The sequence below is a fragment of the Salvia splendens genome, chromosome 2 (assembly GCF_004379255.2).
Source record: "Salvia splendens isolate huo1 chromosome 2, SspV2, whole genome shotgun sequence".
Classification (NCBI taxonomy): Eukaryota; Viridiplantae; Streptophyta; class Magnoliopsida; order Lamiales; family Lamiaceae; genus Salvia; species Salvia splendens.
The window spans coordinates 33823331-33843365 of NC_056033.1; the positions used below are offsets into that span (position 1 = coordinate 33823331).

General features: G+C 32.5%; 3 protein-coding genes across 5 annotated transcripts; 1 reads left to right on the forward strand and 2 right to left on the reverse strand.

Moving 5' to 3' along the window:
* Positions 1-1977: 1977 nt before the first annotated feature.
* LOC121771294 (translationally-controlled tumor protein homolog) lies at positions 1978-3193 on the forward strand. The gene is made up of 4 exons (XM_042168079.1): positions 1978-2053; positions 2420-2493; positions 2600-2886; positions 3076-3193. Exons 1-4 carry the CDS (start codon positions 2026-2028, stop codon positions 3191-3193), a joined length of 507 nt encoding a protein of 168 aa, XP_042024013.1. The 5' UTR covers positions 1978-2025.
* Positions 3194-3699: 506 nt separating this feature from the next.
* Positions 3700-8817, reverse strand: LOC121764944 (F-actin-capping protein subunit alpha-like). The gene is made up of 10 exons (XM_042160980.1): positions 8415-8817; positions 8212-8327; positions 7447-7536; positions 6384-6448; positions 6074-6235; positions 5442-5520; positions 5233-5310; positions 4547-4621; positions 4436-4471; positions 3700-4060 (listed from the first exon to the last, which is right to left on the reverse strand). The coding sequence occupies exons 1-10, from the start codon at positions 8518-8520 to the stop codon at positions 3950-3952; spliced, it is 918 nt and encodes a 305-aa protein (XP_042016914.1). The 5' UTR covers positions 8521-8817; the 3' UTR covers positions 3700-3949.
* A 4531-nt stretch (positions 8818-13348) lies between these two features.
* LOC121764955 (REF/SRPP-like protein At3g05500) lies at positions 13349-14789 on the reverse strand. 3 transcript variants are annotated; one of them, XM_042161002.1, is made up of 3 exons: positions 14617-14789; positions 14315-14521; positions 13349-13950 (listed from the first exon to the last, which is right to left on the reverse strand). In XM_042161002.1, the coding sequence occupies exons 1-3, from the start codon at positions 14656-14658 to the stop codon at positions 13495-13497; spliced, it is 705 nt and encodes a 234-aa protein (XP_042016936.1). In that variant the 5' UTR covers positions 14659-14789; the 3' UTR covers positions 13349-13494. The 3 variants fall into 3 exon arrangements, with proteins under 3 accessions (XP_042016936.1, XP_042016931.1, XP_042016923.1); XM_042160997.1 differs by having other exon boundaries at positions 14315-14536; XM_042160989.1 differs by having other exon boundaries at positions 14315-14539; positions 14617-14779.
* Between the last annotated feature and the right edge of the window lie 5246 nt (positions 14790-20035).

The following is a 20035-nucleotide window of genomic DNA, read 5'->3' on the forward strand; positions in this document are numbered from 1 at the left end:
TATCTCTTGCGGACTATACTTCTTCGGCCCCTCATCATCCGCAACCTTGCCCTTACCCCACCCTTCAGCGGGCTCCATATCACTGATCTCGTACTCATCACTCCTAACTGGCGATGTTATGTCGATGTTGCTACCCACTCCCGGACTAGGTGTCGGTTGCGATGGGGGTGATGCCGGCACGTACCAATTGTTGGCGGTGACGAACTCGTTCATCTGACGTTCATCGCTGTTAAACCAATCCATAGAAGCCGAAAATATGGGAATACAAGAGGATTGAAATGGGTAATGTGCGTAAGAATGGTGCACAAATGTTCCGTATTTATAGACAAAAAACCGAAAACAAAAAAAAATTGAGGACATGCGGCGCCGGGCCGGGACACCAACGTTGCGGCCCGTGCACGTCTAGCGTCGGCCAGGCCGGACCCCGGAGCGTCCCCAGGCCGCAACTGCGGCCACGGGACCGGCCTGGGCTGGAACTTCCTCCCGTCCAATGCTGAGCTCGGGCCGAGACTCGCTTTTTGCGCCCCAGCCCCGACCGTTAACGATGCTCTTAAGTCTTGTCATACAAAATCATTTCATAAACTAAGAAATGTGATTAGGATACAGTCTACTGATTTACTTAATCAAAGTATCACCGGCTGTTAGATGTATGTATGTAAGTTGATCTAGTAGTAAAATAGTAATGTCCGAAGCCAAATGTTTAGGGTTCAAATCTATTATAATATTTTCTATGTTTTTTCATAACCGAGTCAGTTTTTATTTTGAAAAGTTCTTTCATAATTGAGTCATGCCTATATAATAGTATAATAATTAACATATTTTCTCACTCTTATTATCTCTTACTTTATTCTCTCTACTTTTTTTCTTTTTTTATCTGTCTACTTAAAACACTAAGGGCCTATTTTGTACCCGGAACAGGTTTGACGTAGGTTGGATTACAATGTGCATTAAAATCTCTGTCAAACATAAGGTGCATATTCTTTTGGGATAGATAGAGTTTCCAAAATTATAAAGTGCATATTCTTGTGGGACGGACTAAACAAGAAAGAGTGCATATCTTGTGGGACGAAATGAGTAATTCACATTTTGTCAAACGAAATTTTGTGTGAGAGTGTCTGTAAATTAGTAGTAGTAGTAGTAAAAAACATAGAAATGGAAAAGAAAAGTAGCTATTTTATCCTCCCTACTTGTCTAGTTTATTTTCTTCTAATTTTTTGTTGAATTATCATTTTTATTTATTTATTACTTTTTGAATTATTTATTTCTCGAGTTAATTAAGATATATAAATAAATATTCATAGGTACGTCCAAATTATATAAAATATTACTAGTAAGAAATTAAAAATGAGTGATGGCGGTCATGGATAATGATAAATGAAATTACCAATATCAAAAATTTAATGTGTATTGCATACATAATGCAAGGGTAAAAGAGAGACTCAGTCACTCAGAGACTTTTATGCTACGACTATATATTTCGAATTTATCTTTGAAGTTGCTTAGGTGCATATTTTTAGTTATTTGTTTTGTTATGGAGGAAGTATAAAATCCCAAACTCTTGGATCGACGAAAATAGAATATCGTAATTCATTCAAATAGTAGCCATGAATAATGTAGCACAGAGTCCTACTTGGACAAAGTTTCCTGATTTAATTATGCAACTAATAAAGTAAACAACCAAGAAACTAACAAAATATACTATTATTCAATTTAAATATGGAATTAAAATTAATAGAAATGATCGAATTCGCATGGTAAGTCGCCAAAACCAAAATCACGAGAGATGCAGCGGATTCAATGAACAATAAAACCTGAATGAAGGAAATAATTATAAACAGTAGGAGTATGTAAGATAAGAAAAAAGGAAAATCCAAATAAAAGGTAACAATTCGATTGACAGTAGGAAATATCATGCAAACCGGTCTGCTATAAAATATGGCGGCCTCAGTCGTTATTACTTCATCAACTCTCTCGTTTCCCAATCACCCTTAAACAAATTTCTAATCTTTCTACAAGGCACTAATCATGTTGGTTTATCAGGATCTTCTCTCTGGTATTTTTCTTGTCATCTCCTAAACAGATTTTAGCATGCTCTATAATTTGATTTCTTTAGGATGTCAGTTTTATGAAGGGCTTCGTTTCTGTCTCAAGATTGAACCTTTTTTCATGTTGTGTATGAAACTCCATTTTTGGTTATTTTGTGTGGCTGATTTTCTATTGTGGAAACTCGGACTTGAAAGATTTGTGTTTTAAGTTTGAATTTGTTTGAAAGATCTGTTTTACCATAAGGTTCAAGAAGTTTCATGTGATGTTGAGAAACTAATCTGTTTTGAAGGCTTCCTATGCAATGTAGTTGATTCTTGATCTGATTAATTTGCCTTTTACCTAAATCTGCTTAACTTTATAATTTATATTGTAGGTGATGAGCTTCTCTCTGACTCATTCCCATACAAGGAAATTGAAAATGGAATGCTGTGGGAAGTAGAAGGCAAGGTATGATCATCTACATAAAAACTATACATGTGTTTTGTGCATGTGTATTGATTATATTAGTTTTCTGGTGTGACAAATCTAATTGAAGTTGGTTTCCTATCTGCAGTGGGTTGTTCAAGGGGCAGTTAGTGTCGATATTGGGGCTAATCCCTCTGCTGAAGGGGCTGATGACGAAGAAGGTGTTGATGATCAAGCTGTCAAGGTTGTCGATATAGTAGACACTTTCAGGCTTCAGGAGCAGCCTCCTTTCGACAAGAAACAGTTCATAGCGTATGTCAAGAAATATATCAAGAATTTGACTCCCAAGCTTCAACCTGAGAAGCAAGATCAGTTCAAGAAAGGCATCGAAGGAGCTACAAAATACCTTGTCTCAAAGCTCAAGGACTTCCAATAGTAAGTAGATTCAATTTTTCTTTTTGCCAGAAATCGTATTTATAAAACTGATTCCATTCAAAGTTTCAGATGCTCAGTTCTGCAATGCGTGTGACTTCGTTTTAATATTGTTCTTTCTTTAGTGAACAAGTACATATAAACGTAATTAATCTTTTGTTTGATGACGCGATGTTTGGGATGATATTACAGCTTTGTTGGGGAGAGCATGCACGATGACGGGACAATGGTGTTTGCATACTACAAGGAAGGAGCAACTGATCCAACTTTTCTGTATCTGGCTCATGGCTTGAAGGAGGTCAAGTGCTGATGAAACACAGATTCAAGTTATGGTTATAGTTACTCTTATTGTTAAGTTGTGGTTATAGTTAATATTAGGCTACATCAGTTTTTATTACTATAAAAGTTTTGATGTTCTTATAAGAATTTTTGAGTTGTGTTGTTTTAGTTGATAATCAAAGTTCAATATTAGCTTTGGCCAGCACTATCTAATTTTGCATATTTCTGTTTCTCTTTCCGAAGCCATGGCAAATTGTTTTTGAAGTTACCTGCAGCAAATATAATTCAAATTTGCTACAAAACTACTACAATCAAATGATGTATATATAGCAAAAGTATATTATAACTCGTAACTAATTGATTCATTACCACCAACCAATATAACATAGTACTCTTATAAATCTATACTAAACTGATATGGAATGTAACATTTTTTTTCCCATCCCGACATCTAGGCTATGCTAACTACTAAAACTAGGTTAGTGCAACATCCAAAATATGGTTGGTTGCATGTCAATCATTCCACCAAAATGCAGCTAAGGTCAACGGGAAACAAATGAGTTTCTTTAATATATGAATACTTTACATCCCTAAGGTATACACACATCATATGTTTTCAGAATATTTCAAGCCAATTGGCATATAAATCCCCAGACAAAAATGAGAGACCAAGTGTGGGGAAGCACATGATACAACACAGAAACAAAAAAACAAAATCATCGTTGTATGTAGGGGGTGAATGTGGAAATACTACAGTATACAACAATCAACCTTGAAGAAGAATCATTTACTTCTTTTCCAGTCCCAAGCTCTTTTGGAGATCTCTTCTGAGGCTGAACTGTGTGGCGTTATGCCATGGGAATAAGGTCCGCGTAACAGGAAGCTTCCTCCGAAGGTCCTACAATGCAGAAAAGCAAAAGAGTATCTCGACTTTATCAGAACCCACAGATCTCTCTCAGAAATAATAATGGTTTGACTAGGGATTCAAATAGTATGATACTAAATCGACTGTTTCAGATGCATTATTTGACTGCCAATATGCAAGGAGAATAAATGTGCACCTAGAACACCTAATAAGCAGATACACAACAATTAAAACATGTTAAAAATGGAAATTATGAGGGCAGAGCATGAGTTTATCACAAGCTATAAGTTAACTTCAGGAAGCATGCTTACAAAAACAAAAAAACATGGAAGGACAAATTATAAAACTTCAATTTATATTTATCAATAATAGGAAGGCTAACTATTACGAAGATATCCAAGAAAGTACCTTGAAGGTGGCATCAGACAATTTTGAATAGGATGTCTGCGAATACAGTAGATTTAGTAAAAAAAAAGTTGGAAAACAAAGATACTAGACTCAAGGAGAAAGAATGAGAACCTGAAGGGAATTTAGATACTCCGTCTCGTGGTGGCGTATAATGGCGGTCACGGAATGTGCAGAGTCTTCAGGTGACTGAGAAATCAACACATACCATCAACATTCTGTTATATTCTGCTAACTTAACCGAATGATATCTCTTTAACATCATGGCTTTTCCTCCTAATCTGCGGCTAACAAATTTAGTATCGACATTCTCAAAAATGTTCTCCTGATTTGGAGTCATAAAGAGACTGCAAACAGACAACCACAGATTATACCCTGACTAAAACGTGCATCTCTATCAATAATGTGTCACAGAAAAATCTCATCAATGTTTTGTTAAAAACCACAGATAATATCAATAAATTTGGGTATTCTTGAACTAAAAAGGTGGACAGAATGAAACAACAAAAGAAGAAAGAATTTATAAAATCCAAATTATTGATTTAATGAGTACAAGTGCATAAATTCTTAAACTAAAAGATATGTACAGCTAGACCATATCTGCCACAGAGTAAATATATGTCAATTACTTAATTGTTAAATGAACCAGGCTTGTCTATAGACCATTGTCACAGCTAAGATAACTAACATTCCAAAAATGGACCAAACTGTACGTCACCATGTTCAATCTAAGCTGCCAGTAACATGAACCAACCACCCATGAACAAAGAATACACTACATATTCTAATTCAAGCTTTACCATTAACATAGTGGAATCTTTGCACTCATGCTTTGCATCTAACTGGACATTCCCCTCCTCAAAGTAGTGGGCGCCAACCTACATAAAATACAAAATTCATGTTTCTCTGTAATTCTTTATTTTCCCTTTTGATGCAAAAGTATGACATCAATTGGAATATAGAATATAGTAAATTCATACAGAATCGCATATCATAAACTGAAGACTACCTGAAGTGTACCTCTAACTTCCACAAATTGTGCCTCATCCTTGAATTCCACATTCCATATTGACCGCCAACTTCCATTGCTAGACAAATTAATGGAAGTGTAAGAAGAAAGACAAGCAAGAATTATAAAGATTGTATCTCTGTAGGATGACCTTTCCACGGAATCTCCGGTCATTCTATACTATAAATACAATATCAAACAAACAAACAAACAAGCACACATGCCAAATTTCGATTCAATTAATAAGCTTTTTCTCCCCATCACCCATGTACCAATATAGTCATAATCCCTATTTAGAATTTTTTTCCGTGTTTTATATTTTCAAGATTCCCTCCCCCCCTGCAAATTTAGATCAAGCTTTGTGAATTAGTTCCAGTGGGTAGATCAAGCTTTTTTCATTTTCAAAAGTTGTCACGGTTGCCCAGATAAGATTAGAGCTTAAAATTAATTGCCAGAACATGATTCAGAATATATATCTCCAAATATCTTCCTTCGACTAGTAGATGTATATACTATATAGTATATGGAATTACGCAGAGTCGCAGACTATCTCCACTCATCATGATGATTCACCAAGGCAGATAGGAATGTATCATATGTGAGTACATTGCAGTACTAATAACAGAACTTACCAGAAATTCTGAGGTCTGAGTCTAGCAGCAGAAATTACCACAACAAGCTCAAAATCCATGCCTGGTTCTTCCACATCTTTCCCATTAACACAATAAACTGAACAGATTCCTTTCGGGTATGCTTCACTTACATACTTAGTAACTTCAATATCCAAGGCATACCTGCAGAAAGAACATCAGTAAAACCAGGCTCTTGGGAATGATGCCATAAAAGATTATTTTGCCAGATGCTAGTTTAATGAGAGCAACACAACAGCCTTTTCATTTCTGTACCAGAATAAATTTAAAAACAGGAAAACACGGAGCATACCGATATTCCTCAATATATGGTGTTGGAAGTTCTTCATCATTTGCAGGCCGAGCACGTCTGCAGACCTGATTAACACAGAATACTGTAACATGAAAACAGAAAAAGTTCTGATGGAACTCATATACACCAAAGACAATAGTAACAAAAAGGTCGTAGCATGCTTTATGCTTTGCTGAGTTAAGTTCAGTTATAGAAACAATGGTCCTTCTAACCCTAGTTCCCCAAAACAAAGGCTCAGGCAGAAAGAATTATAAGTGACTATTAAATATGCGAATTAGAACACACTAGTAGGGGGTCAAGTTTGGTTCTCAATGCTTTCTTAGCATCATTCACATAAAAAGAAGATACGCACATAATCCATAAAACCTATATGACCTAGATGTATTATGTAGCAGAACAATGGATAAAAATGACATCGAAGTAGGAGTTCATTCTCTGCCAAATTGTACATCATCATCGTCATTATTACTGCATTAACACTCCTCCACTATCCAAATAACCACCGCTGCCAACTCTTCCCAATATCTTCTAACTACTGCCCCACCACATCCAAGCTCCAGCATTCAGCATTGTAAACCATATCATCTCCTCTTTCAAGTGTATCAATATCAGTGAAATACATTCAATAGGAGCTTTTAGTTTGATTCACAGGTATTAGCAATTTCGCATATTGCATGCATCTCCACAACAGCAAAACAAATCATCCATTTGAGAAAAAACAGGTCATCTACTTGAGAAAACTTATAGAGTTGAGCATAAGATTTTTCATTGAACAGTTTTAGGCTCCACTTTTCAGCTGTAAGCCAATCTAGCTACTGGACTGAGCAGTTTTTGGTACCACTCAATTTGATGGAAGTATTTAGCCAATTTTAACTCTTTACTATGTTACATGTACTGCAACCTTAAAATAAATAGTAGTACTATAAATTAGTATAACATTTGTCACAAAATAAAGTCCATACTAAAGTAGTAAAGTGACAGAAAAACCTAATCATGTACACATATGATTAAGTCCACCAAATGCATGACCTTAATACTCATGCAATCAACTGAAGATACCTACCTGATTCACATGGTCAACAAATGCAACTTGAGCAGTCCTAGGATCAAGATACTCGTTCTCGCCAATCTCACTAAATGGTGTAACCATAACCTGATAACATCAAAGATAAAGAAAGTACAAACATGTGAAAACAGAATAGGAAATTCTATATCGACCGTAGAGCCTACTCAGACAAGGGAAAATGAGCACGCACAAAGATTTCAATCCTAGTTTCAAGTGTATCTGACATGATGTCCTTTTATTTATATTAGGACTCAAGTTTCCTGAAAATGCTGTTTAAAAGCTAGAGAACCTTATCTGTGCAAACTCCCCCTGTTTCGAAACATTTAACTGTTTTAACACCACGAACCACAATGCTAAAGTAACTTTAAGATTACAAATTTAGCATTCTCCAGCACAGATGTAAAACTTCTTAACATGCAATAATAGCTATTAAAACACATGTCCATTCTAGTTCTATGCAAATTATACAGGTGAATCACAAATCTTGTAGCAGTGAGATGGAAAATGATCATTCTTCATTCTTAAAAGTACTATGTGGAGGGAAATTTAGCAAATGCCTTAAATCTTCCAAAACTCTTTATGGATTCACTGAAGACAATTTTCTACCTATTTACACAGTCTGCTCTTAATTCATATTAAACCCGAAAAATATATGCCAACTGAGCATAATGAGAGAAGTAAAAGAAATAGGCTCAGACGAAATAATTTAACAATTACAGAGACAACATAATTAGGGCAAATTGATCGCACAATGGGCGTTACCTCACCGCTTCTATCAGGAAAATCGAGGCAGATCATGTGGGATTTGTTGTAAAGAGGAAATGCCACTGCGGCGGCCGTGGTGTACAGCGTCTCATCCTGCAAAACGGCCTTCATATCTGCGCAGTAGAATTAAATTTGGAATTGGCCAAAAAGTAGGACAGTAATTGGTATATAGACATGCATGAGCATTGATCTGAGATTACCTTTGGCGATGTATTGGATTTCGCCGGCGGGAGCATTGAGGAGAAACCATTTGGCTATTTCGATTTTCTGGTCATCAGTGGGCTGCGTTTCTTCCTCGTCTGACATTTTTCTGAGATCCCAAAAGGGTTTTGGAATTTTTGGAATTTCTCCGTCGAAATCAAATCACCAATGTAATTATGTATGCAAATAATCAATGGTTAGGTAATTACTACTAATTAGGATGCAAAGATGATGCTTACTCGTTTCGCAGCTTAATTAATCATTTACTTCTGGTTATCTTCTACTCCTATTAAATTCAAATGAATACTTGTAATATTTTCGATAACTAATTATAAAAATAAAATAAAATGAAATGCTTTATGTATTCTTTTCCAGTTCAAAATTGAAGAATTAGGACAATATAATCAAGGTGTTTTACACCTTATCAATAGACAGAGCTCACAGAATTAATTTTGAGGGATATAATTTTTAAAACTATTTAAACTTTAAATTGAAATCACATTTGTGTTCGGAATTTATTGGAATAATTTTATGCCACGTAATAAATGCTTTGGACCGAGTAAAAATACTAATAATTCTTCGGTTCTCGGCCACACAAATATATATACACAATATCTCTCCAGTACTAATTTGCATCTCCTATATTTTATACTCTATTAAAAATATGAAAACGATACATATACATATATTGTAGTATATGTATATAATATCTTTAAAATTTCAAATTTAAGTGAATTTAATTTAAAATTAGTTTTGTTATTTATTGTATTATATATAGCAATTAGAAAGAAGTGATATAAAAATTTTATGTTAAATCGTGACATGGTTTCAAGCTATTCTAATTAATTATACAATATTTAGTAAAAATCTATTTTTTTCTTAATACAAACATTTAAATTAAAATTTCAATTTTTTTCGAAGTGTTGCAAAATGATTAGTATGAAATTTATTTTAAATCAGTTAATATTTATAAAATAATTTTTAATATAAAATATTAGAAAAAGTTCAATTATGTACGTACAATATGTACATTTATTATTATCCTAAAAATATATCATTAGTTTGATTCTTAAAAAATCACCACTATAATTATTCTTACACCTCAAATTTTTTAATGCAAAATCTTTTCTAATATTTTGATGAATTGCATCTCTTTTCTTTTTCAATACTAGTATATCACAATAATAAAAAAGATATTCACAATTGATTGATATAATACTTTTATGTACATATTAAAATTTAGTATATTTATATATCCTATTAGTTTTAGTTTTATTTCTTTTATTTAAATTTATTTAATTTTTTCTATACACATTAGTCAAATTTAAATAAATTGAATATTATTTAGTTAAACAAGGCTAAGGTTGATTTTTTTTATTACTAGTTATTTGAGGCGTAAGAATAATTATAGTGGTGATTTTTTTTATTACTATTTTACTAGTTATGTCTAGGGGTGGGTAGGTACGGTATATCTTACCGAAACCATCATACCGTATACCTTACCGAAAATTCGATATGAGAAAAATCATACATTTACCTTACCAAAATTTTCGGTATACCGAACTTCGGTATACCTTATTTTCGTTATGACAATTTCAATATCGACACCATACCTTATTTTCAGTATGTCATATCTAAACTCGGTATACCGTACTTTTGCGATATACCAGAGTTTTACGGTATATCGGACTACAATACAACATACCAAAATATCACTATTTTGTAAATAATTCTAAATACAAACACAAATGAAAATAAAATTTCAAAAATACGTACATGAAGTTTAATCAAACTCAAACATATTCAATAAAAAAAGTGCAACAATTAAACTCCATGCAATCACATAACGTTCAACGATATTTGTTTGCAACTAATTTAACTAAAATCTTATATTTGTTTAAAACCAATTGATTCAACGATATCAAGTTTTCCTAATTGAGTTTATTTGATTTTATATTTACATGATTACCTGACAACTATAATAAGGCAAGCTTTGATTTCTACATGTAAATATTTATTTGTTTGGTAAAAGTATGAATTTACTTGATATAATTTGGCATATATTGATATCGGTATATACCGAAAATTATGGTATGTACCATATTTTCGGTATATACCGTATTTTCGGTATACCCCGGTATACCTCGGTATATGAAAATTAATATCGTTACCGTACCGAAATAAATCGGTAAGGTATGATACCTTAACGAAAATTGACGTATACTGAAAATCCGGTATTTTCGGTATTTTTTCGATACGATAAGTGCGGTATTTCAGTATTTTTACCCAGTCCTAGTTATGTCCATTTATAATTTAGAGGGAATATCATTTTTGGTCCACGAACTTTGTCAAAGTATCATTTTAGGTTCGTGAACTTTGAAAATGTCATTTTAGGTCCGTGAACTTTGAGTTAGTATCATTTGAGGTACTTTTTACTATTTTCAAGTTTTTTTGGACGAAAATACCCTCAATACCTTAAAGTGTATATATTTTTAATAAATTTATCATATATTCATATTTTTTTATAAATACCTTTACAATATATTTTTGACAAATTTTCTAAATATAATTTGACCTCAAATATTATCACTTAATTTTGTGACATGCAAGTAAAATTGCTTCTTCAAATTTTTATATTAATTTTTTTAAATGAATAAAGAATTTTCTTTAATAATAAAAAATTGAATAAAGATCTTTTTATAAATATCTTTACAATATATTTTTGACAAATTTTCTAAATATAATTTGACCTTCAATATTATCATTTAATTTTGTGACATGCAAGAAAAGATCTTTATTCAATTTTTTATTATTAAAGAAAAGTTCTTTATTCAATTTTTTAAAAAATTAATATAAAAAATTGAAGAAGCAATTTTACTTGCATGTCACAAAATTAAGTGATAATATTTAAGGTCAAATTATATTTAGAAAATTTGTCAAAAATATACTGTAAAGATATTTATAAAAAATTATGAGTATATGATAAATTTATTAAAAATATATACACTTTAAGGCATTGAGGGTATTTTCGTCCAAAAAAACTTGGAAATGGTAAAAAGTACCTCAAATGATACTAACTCAAAGTTCACAGACCTAAAATGATATTTTCAAAGTTCACGGACCTAAAATGATACTTTGACAAAGTTCGTGGACCAAAAATGATGTTCCCTCTATAATTTATTCTGTATATCCATCTCTAGTGTTATTTATAGGACAGTGAATAACGGCCATGATTGCATGTGCCTCATTGTTATAGGAGGTGTGCCTTTTCGAGTTCCCACCATTTGGGTCTTTGGCTATCTCCCTACCTAAGCATTTGGCTGCAAAATCTTGTGGCACAATCGACTGCAATTGTATCATATCCAATTATACACTAAAAAATGAGTATTTGACGTAGAAAATTTCTCTAACTACACACCAAACAAATCCATTTTTGTGTTTTTTTATGGAACAATACCAAATATGGTGTCGTTGCAAAAAATTTGTAAGACATATACTAAAAGATGATGTAAAATTAGAATTCGGGTGTAAATAATTGGAGTAAAACAAAAATGAAGTTGAATTTGATGTAAATGGCTTATAAAAAAGGGAAATTGGTCCATAAAACCAAAAACTTTGACTAAAATTTGATACTTCCCATGAACTTTAAAATTAGTAGTAATATATAATATCACAAACTTTGCACTTTGTTTGGTATTTCCCATGTTACTATATTTGATTAACTTACGAGGTTTTTTTTTATCATACTTAACACAATTAAATCAACGTGGTTTTCAACGTGACTTTTTACCCTACATGTATGAACTTAAAAAGTGGTTTAAAATATCATAAAACGTATCACGATTGCCAACGTAAAATAAGATTTTGATGAAAATATCTCATTTGAATGAGTTTGGGAAATACCAAATAAAATGCAAAGTTTGTGATATTATAGAATAATTTCAATGTTCATGGAAAATACCAAATTTTAGGCAAAGTTCATGGTTTTAGAGACCAATATCCCTATAAAAAATTATGTTTTAGATTAATTATGAGGTGGCAATTAACTAAATTTGCCCAAAATTTCCACCCACGGTTAGCTCATTGTTCCAGCTCCTGATACATAATATTTACTCCCTCCCTCTGCGAATAGGAGTCTCATTTTTTTCATTTTAGTCCGTTCGCAAATAGGAGTCCCGGTTCACTTTTACCACAAATGGTAATATGGTCTCATCTTCAACTAACTAATTCCACTCACATTTCATTTAAAACTAATATATAAAAGTGGGACATCTATTTCACTAACTTTTTTCCACTCACTTTTCTTAATATATCTTAAAACTCGTGCCGCCAAGGAATGAGACTCCTAATGGCGGACGGAGGGAGTACATATAATGAATTCATATTGCTGTAACATGATAATTAAATATTAATGAATTTGGATTGATTTGATATTTTGATCGGTATAGAACCTAGGAATAGAAACCCCGGTGCACCAAATAAAAGTCCTGGATTATAAAAAAAAACTCCCCCTGCAATTCCTCAAGATATAAAATTTTATTCCTGTTATAAATTTCAATTATATATGTTTAACTTTAAAAATACTAATTCATATCATATCTGTAGTTTAAGTCTATGGAATAATAGTGAAATGTAAAAGGACAAAATATAGCGTTGGAGTTCAAAAAATTGAAAATGGTAGAAATGTACTCTTCTTGAAAGCTTTATCTTGCTTTGCTTATTGATTCCAAAGCTATAAGATGATGATATGAATATGTGAATTATGGGTGTCGTGGAGTGAATGGGAACTTCCTACGCCTCTTTCGGCTGATCACATAGTTTCCCCAACTAACAAAACAATTGCTAGCTGAAGACCAAACATCTAACAAACTATATTGGCAATGACAAAAGAGAGGAAAATGAGGTCTCACAAATTCATTGCAAAAAGTAGCTGTTTAGTAAAATCACGGAAATTATATTCATAATCGAAAGCTGTATTAATCCCAAGCTTATAAAACAACATAGTAATTTGCTTCATACAAACAGAAACCAATGAAAAAACTATAAGAAATTCATATCAACCCATAACACAGAGATTGATCACTCGACAGTGACAGTCGATTCATGTGAGCTAAGAACCTTGGCAATCTTCTCTGTGGGCACCAACGGCAGATGCGATGCAACCTGCCACCCTTTACCAGCCGCTTGCTGCACGGCCTCGTTGTATTTCTTGGTATAGTAGCCGGCCGTGGGAGCAACAGCCTGCGCAAACTGAGGGAATAGTGGCAGCTGGTTCAACGAGCGCCATGTGGTGGAAGCATACTGCTCGGCCATGGGCTCATATTTGGTGTAGAGATCCTTGGCAGCAGGTTCATACTTGGCATACACTGTTTGTGCCAATCCTGATGCAATTCCCACCATTCCACTGTTCTTCACCTCTGAAACAACTGACCGAGCCACATCAGGGGCCTTCTGGGCCGCCTCATACGCCTGAGTCGACACCTGCTTCAGGGCCGGGGGCACACGGCTCTGCACTCTGCTAATCGACTCATCCATCTATATATTCAATTCCAGCAAGTGTTAGCCTTTGAATGCCAAGAATTTACAATACATGCAATTGATTGAAAACCAACCAAGCCATAGACTCATTTAGCACGATTTTGACAACCAAATTAGTGAAAAAGAACTAAACTATTAACGCCGAGTTGATTAATTTGGCACTGAGATATATAAACACAACGCTCAATCCAGTGACTGAAATGTAAACAAATTAATAATCCCCAATTCATGCACTTTGTTTTTCTTTGACCTAAATTGCACTCCAACAAACAAATTCAAATACAATTCGCCATCAAATTAGAAGAAACAAACCCTATAACGCAACAACAATCGATCAAAGAGATGAAGATGAAGAATATACCTTACGATCGACGAATCTGAGAACATCAACAGGGACGCCTTGGTATTTGTGATAAACAGGGCCGACAACGGTCTTAACAGTGCCCTCGACGGTGTCGACGCCGGTCTTCAAGGGGCCAGAATTCTCCTTAGCGTAAGCGTAGAGTTTGGCGGCGTACAAGAGCGCGTGGAAAGAGGCGGCCTGCACGAACTCCAAGTACTGCAGCCTCTGCTCCTCCTCGGTCTCCTTCAAAATAAAACAACCGAATCAATCTAAAAACGAATCGAAAATCAGAGGGGAAACAAAATTGAATACTAGCTTACGAGAAGGGGTTGTTGAAGGATGTTGGAATCTTGTTGGGCCATGATCGCTTGGTTGAGTGAAATAGTTAAGAGAAGCGTGAGTGATAAAAATCAATTTGAAGGAAGAAGATGTGAAGATTTGGAGTGGGCGTAAGGGAGAATTATATATAGAGAGCGAAAGCGCTGACTGCTTTGGGGCTAAGGAAACGTAAACTTCTAGAATATTAGAACGCGTACTATGACGGTTAAGGCGTTGAGAGGGCTAAGTCTCTCGTTGAATATTTATATTTTGGGCAGGTGATTTATACTCCCTCCGTCCCGGGCTACTCGCCCTTTTCCTTTTCGGCACAGAGATTAAGGAATGAGTGTATAGGAAAGTCAAAAATGACGGCTGTAGGTGAAATTTTTTACTAAAAATGGAAAGAGTGCAACTAACTTGGGACGCCCAAAAAGTAAATAAGTGCGAGTAGCTTGGGACAGAGGGAGTATTTCTATTGGGCAATGCAAAAATTCAATTACAAGATTAATTAAAGAGTATTTTCTTAAATTTTTGTAGTACTACTCTAAAATTTTATGTATGAATATGAGACCCAAATCGTGTTTCTTTTAATTGTTAAAAGATTTAAAAGAATTATATGCATTTTATATTACTGATTGTGATGAATTTTGAATATGGGATAGTTTGAAAATCATATATAAAATTAAATAGATTCATTTCATTGGGTTTTGAAATGAAATTTAAGTAAATATTTTAATTTTTACATAAATCAATAATATTTAAATTTGTCTAATATTATAGATAAATAACTTTATTCTATCATGAGCTTTATTCTCTTCATATCTATGTTTTGAATATTTTAATCTTAATGAAATAAGTAATTACTCCATCCGTCCACTAAAAATATGACATATTGTGAATTACACAGGTTATACACATGAGAGAGATAAATCATAAATGTTTTAAGTTGTGAGGTGCTATTCATCTAAATCTATATACCTTTTATAGGACAAATTAAAAATCATAAAATTGAACCATCTATAAACCTAATGGAGCCTATAAGAAAATTAAAAATCACAAGGTTTTGAATTATATTTATAATTCAATTCATATCAAATGAACTATATCTGTATGTGAACTGCCGAAAATGACTTTAAATTGAAACAAATTTTTTTATATAAATGTAAATTAATATAATGCCATTCATGTATTTTTATGAAAACTCTCATTCTATATATGTATAAATAAATACATAGATAGATATAAATTATTAATGTGCCAATTTATCATTAAATGGAAATTTGTGAAAAAAATAGTTCTGGTCTATTATTATTATTATTATTATTATTATTATTATTATTATTATTATTATTATTATTATTATTATTATTATTATTGTTAATATTGTTATTGTTGGGCGTAATAAAAAAGAGAAAAGAGAAATCCTAATTAAAGAAGAAGCCCTAGAAAATTATCAATCCTTATTTCTCATCGCATTTACGTATACTCCCTTCTCCCTCACGCCTGAACCCACCGCCGGACTTCTCCAACGCCGACAGCAGCCCGCCAAATATCTTCCCTATATAATTTTTTTCAAAACTTGTCTTTTATCTATTGATAGATGATAGATTGTCTCTCGCTATATGAATAGAGTCTATATTATCACATATTGAAATAAAATTTGGCTAAACCAAATAATAATTAATAAAATACCAAATAATAATGATAAAAAAGCAAAACTAAATTAATATCAATATCAAACCAAGAACAATATTGCATCACACTTAACATTTTTATCAATACGAACGCATACTATACGTTATTTTCTTTATATTAGATCGTAAATTTGGTGTTACTTCAACTCAAGAGGGACGATAAAATTTTCAAGTATTTTTTAATTTTTCTTAGTTTATTTTTTCATGTTTAGGTATATTTTCATGTATTTAATTTAAATTTGGCAAAAACGAATATATTGATTGTGAAAAAACATTTATTTTTGTATTTGTTTGCTCATGTTGGCCTATTTCTTAAAAGACATTTTTTTTGTCATTGACAATTGTGTGTTGCAATTTCAAGAGTAACGAGTACATGACTGATTAAATAAATAAATTTAACATTAATTTATTAAATATTTTTTATAACCCTTTAGTATATTAAAACTATCATATGCAATATAAAATAGTAAAATTTATTATTTATTTTTAATGTTTATGGAAAAATATCTACAGTTAAATTTAGTATACATAATTCTAATTGAGTTAATTTTATTTTATCTATTATAAATAATTACTATGTATTTAGTCTTTGACCATACTTCATAAGTTATGCTAAGTCATTAAAACCTATAGTGTTAAAGATCCATTTGGTACTTACTATTATAATATTTGTTGCAATTTGAGTATTTTTTATTGAGACATTTAGTTTTTTTTATAAGTTATTATTAAGATAGTATAACTATATAAAATTTTATTATAGTTTTATTTTGGATGAAAGAAAAACAAATTCTCTAAACTTGCATAGTACATATATGCAATAAATGTTAAAATTTCAATTAAGTAAAATGATAGTGTTTGGGTGATGATATTCATAGGATGAGATCGTGACAAAATAATTTGCGTCATTAGATAAGATTGTGGACACTAAAGGTAGTATGAAAAGCTACAATTTATTTGATTTTGATTTCTTTTATGAGATAAGATTTTGTTCTTTATAACTTTGATTCCTAATTCTCTTTTATGCTTCTTAAAATATTATATTTATGTACATTACTCTCTTTGTTCAATAAAAATATAGGCATATAATATGCTATGGAAATTAAGATAAAATTTGTAAAGTATGAGAGGAGGGGAAGAGTAGTTGAAGTAACGTTTTAATGGTGGTATAAGTTATAAATAACTTGGTGTGTATGGGTAATAAATTGGGATAACTTTCCATAAATAAAAATGACGATATTTTTATGTGACGAACGAAAATGGAAAGTAAATATATTTTTATGGGATGGATGGAGTATTAAAGTTTGATAAAAAAAATCTTAAACTTATCAATGTTGCTCACGATTCTCATCGTTGCAATATTGGAAACTTTTTTCAAAAAGTTTGAAAAAAACTACTACTATCTCATACTATCAACCAAGTCATTCAATATTTTCAGTTTAAAATTTAAAAACTATTACTATGTGCATTTGGTCAATTTAGATACTTTATGTTATGATTCTAAATTCTTTTAAAGATCAAACTCTACAACCATTCAATAAGAAGCAATACATTCTCTAATTTGTTTTCATTTTTTTTATTTCTATTAAGTTTTACAAGTTTATTGGTAGTAAGACTATTCCATGTAAAAAAGTTGCATTGACCCATCGGATATTTAATTAAAGAAAGAAATAGGGAAAAAAACAATGAGAGAAATAGAATTAGAGTACTACGTGTTTAAAATTCTACTATCCTACTGCTTTTCATATGATAGTGGTTACGTTTAACCATAGCAACCCCCGCTATGTTATAGTATAACACAGCAGAGGATTCTCCCTATCTTACACGTGTTTTTATTGAATGTGTCTTTGTTATATATCTCTCACAAAACAAAACGTCTATTTAAATTTAGATGTTTGTGTAGTGTTTTTTTTGTCATTTGTCACTCTGTGTGTATTTGTGCATTTTGTATATGCATTTTATTTTTGTGCGTACTAATGTAATACATGGGTGAAAGATATAGCTATACATGATTTATAGTTTTATATATTCATTTATTTTGTATTTATAATTTTAAACTTTTATATCTCGTGCATAGCACGAGTGTTAATAATAGTTATATATAGAGAGAAAGCGTTGACTGCTTTGGGGCTAAGGAAACGTAACTTCTAGAATATTAGAACGCGTGCTATGACGGTTAAGGAGTTGAGAGGGCTAAGTCTCTCGTTGGTCTTCACTCTTTCCTGTGGCCGAAATACGTTAAACATTTTAACGCACAATTAAAATTCATCCACCTCAATGTCATGTAGGCTCCTACCTAAATCTTATGAATTACTCCCTCCGTCCCGGGCTACTCGCTCCTTTCCTTTTCGGCACGGAGATTAAGGAATGAGTGTATAGGAAAGTCAAAAATTACGGCTGTAGGTGAAAATTTTTACTAAAAATGGAAAGAGTGCAAGTAACTTGGGACGCCCAAAAAGGAAATAAGTGCGAGTAGTGCGGGACGGAGGGAGTATTATATTTAATTATACCTAGTTCACTCCAATTAGGGAATCACTTGTTACCCACAAGATTTCTCTATTTTCATTCCTACGTATATTTTTACGTGTGATTATATTTTGCAGTCTGTCATTAAGAAATAATTTTGTCGTTGATATTGAGTTTATTGGTTTCGTGTTATTGACTTCTGTTCAGTAATAGGATTTCGAGTACATGCTCAAGCAGACGTCGTTTCTCAGCCATCGAATTCGAATCTGCTTGCAAAATCAAAATTAGGAATGGGTCGATACGATATATCGTATCGAAAATTTTGTATAGTTATCGTATCAAAAATATCGATATGAAAGAATTTCATATCGTTACCGTATCGAAAGTTTCGGTATACCAGATTTTGGTATACCAAAATTTTGGTATGGATAATATCTATACCGTTACTATATCAAAATTTCGGTATATCGTACTGAACTTCTGATGCACTATTTATTAGCACTAAAAATACCTGCAAGTTTACAGGGTAGAACTAGTATAGCTGAAGGTCAGTACCGGGATATCGAACACATGGAATAAGATTGCAACTGGCTATCATATACTAAGCGTCATATACTATCTAGAGACACGGAGTTTTGGGTTTTGGTTTTATAAACTAGACACAAATATAAACAAATATAAAAACAAAATAAAACAAAGCAGACTAAAGAAAGTAGAGTTTTAGGATCCAACTACTACGACCTAGTGATGATTAATCTCACAGAACCTTTACCTTCATGTGTCTCTAGAATTATTAGGAAAGTCGCGATTCTAGGACAAACCCTCTCTCGAGTGCACCTATCCAGTAGATTAGACTCTAACTATCAAAGTCTCCTTCCAATAAATTAGATTCTAACTCCTTAAGTTCCTAAGACTCAAGTCCTCACAAAGGGTCCCCTCTCTCGAATGCAGATAAACCTATGTGTTGTACTCGTTCCTTTTACCATGTAAAACTAGCTATCTCTCGATTAATCTAGTTAGACGGACATAGTTCTAAAGTTGGCCAGGCAAAAGAACAATAAAAGCACAAGAACAAGCAAAGCAATCACAAGAGCTAGGAAAAGATTCAATTCAATAAATCAAAACATATTCATAATAGTCTTCACCAAAAAATCTACAAATGATGTTTAACTACTCATAGACAAGTAGTAAACCCAATAATAAAAGTACTAGACATGAAAGAAATTGATAAAACCCAAGGTTGAATCTTCAATCTTCAGTCTTC

Excerpts from the sequence above, each read along its gene's own strand:
- LOC121771294 (XM_042168079.1), top strand. The coding sequence starts at position 2,026 with ATGTTGGTTTATCAGGATCTTCTCTCTG. Across the intron at positions 2,054-2,419 it reads TTATCAGGATCTTCTCTCTG|GTGATGAGCTTCTCTCTGAC; the intron begins GTATTTTTCTTG and ends TTTATATTGTAG. Across the intron at positions 2,494-2,599 it reads TGTGGGAAGTAGAAGGCAAG|TGGGTTGTTCAAGGGGCAGT; the intron begins GTATGATCATCT and ends TCCTATCTGCAG.
- LOC121764944 (XM_042160980.1), bottom strand. The coding sequence starts at position 8,520 with ATGTCAGACGAGGAAGAAACGCAGCCCACTGATGACCAGAAAATCGAA. Across the intron at positions 8,328-8,414 it reads AATCCAATACATCGCCAAAG|ATATGAAGGCCGTTTTGCAG; the intron begins GTAATCTCAGAT and ends TCTACTGCGCAG. Across the intron at positions 4,061-4,435 it reads TGTCTGATGCCACCTTCAAG|GACCTTCGGAGGAAGCTTCC; the intron begins GTACTTTCTTGG and ends TCTGCATTGTAG.
- LOC121764955 (XM_042160989.1), bottom strand. The coding sequence starts at position 14,658 with ATGGCCCAACAAGATTCCAACATCCTTCAACAACCCCTTCTC. Across the intron at positions 14,540-14,616 it reads TCCTTCAACAACCCCTTCTC|GAGACCGAGGAGGAGCAGAG; the intron begins GTAAGCTAGTAT and ends TTTATTTTGAAG. Across the intron at positions 13,951-14,314 it reads TCAGATTCGTCGATCGTAAG|ATGGATGAGTCGATTAGCAG; the intron begins GTATATTCTTCA and ends TTGAATATATAG.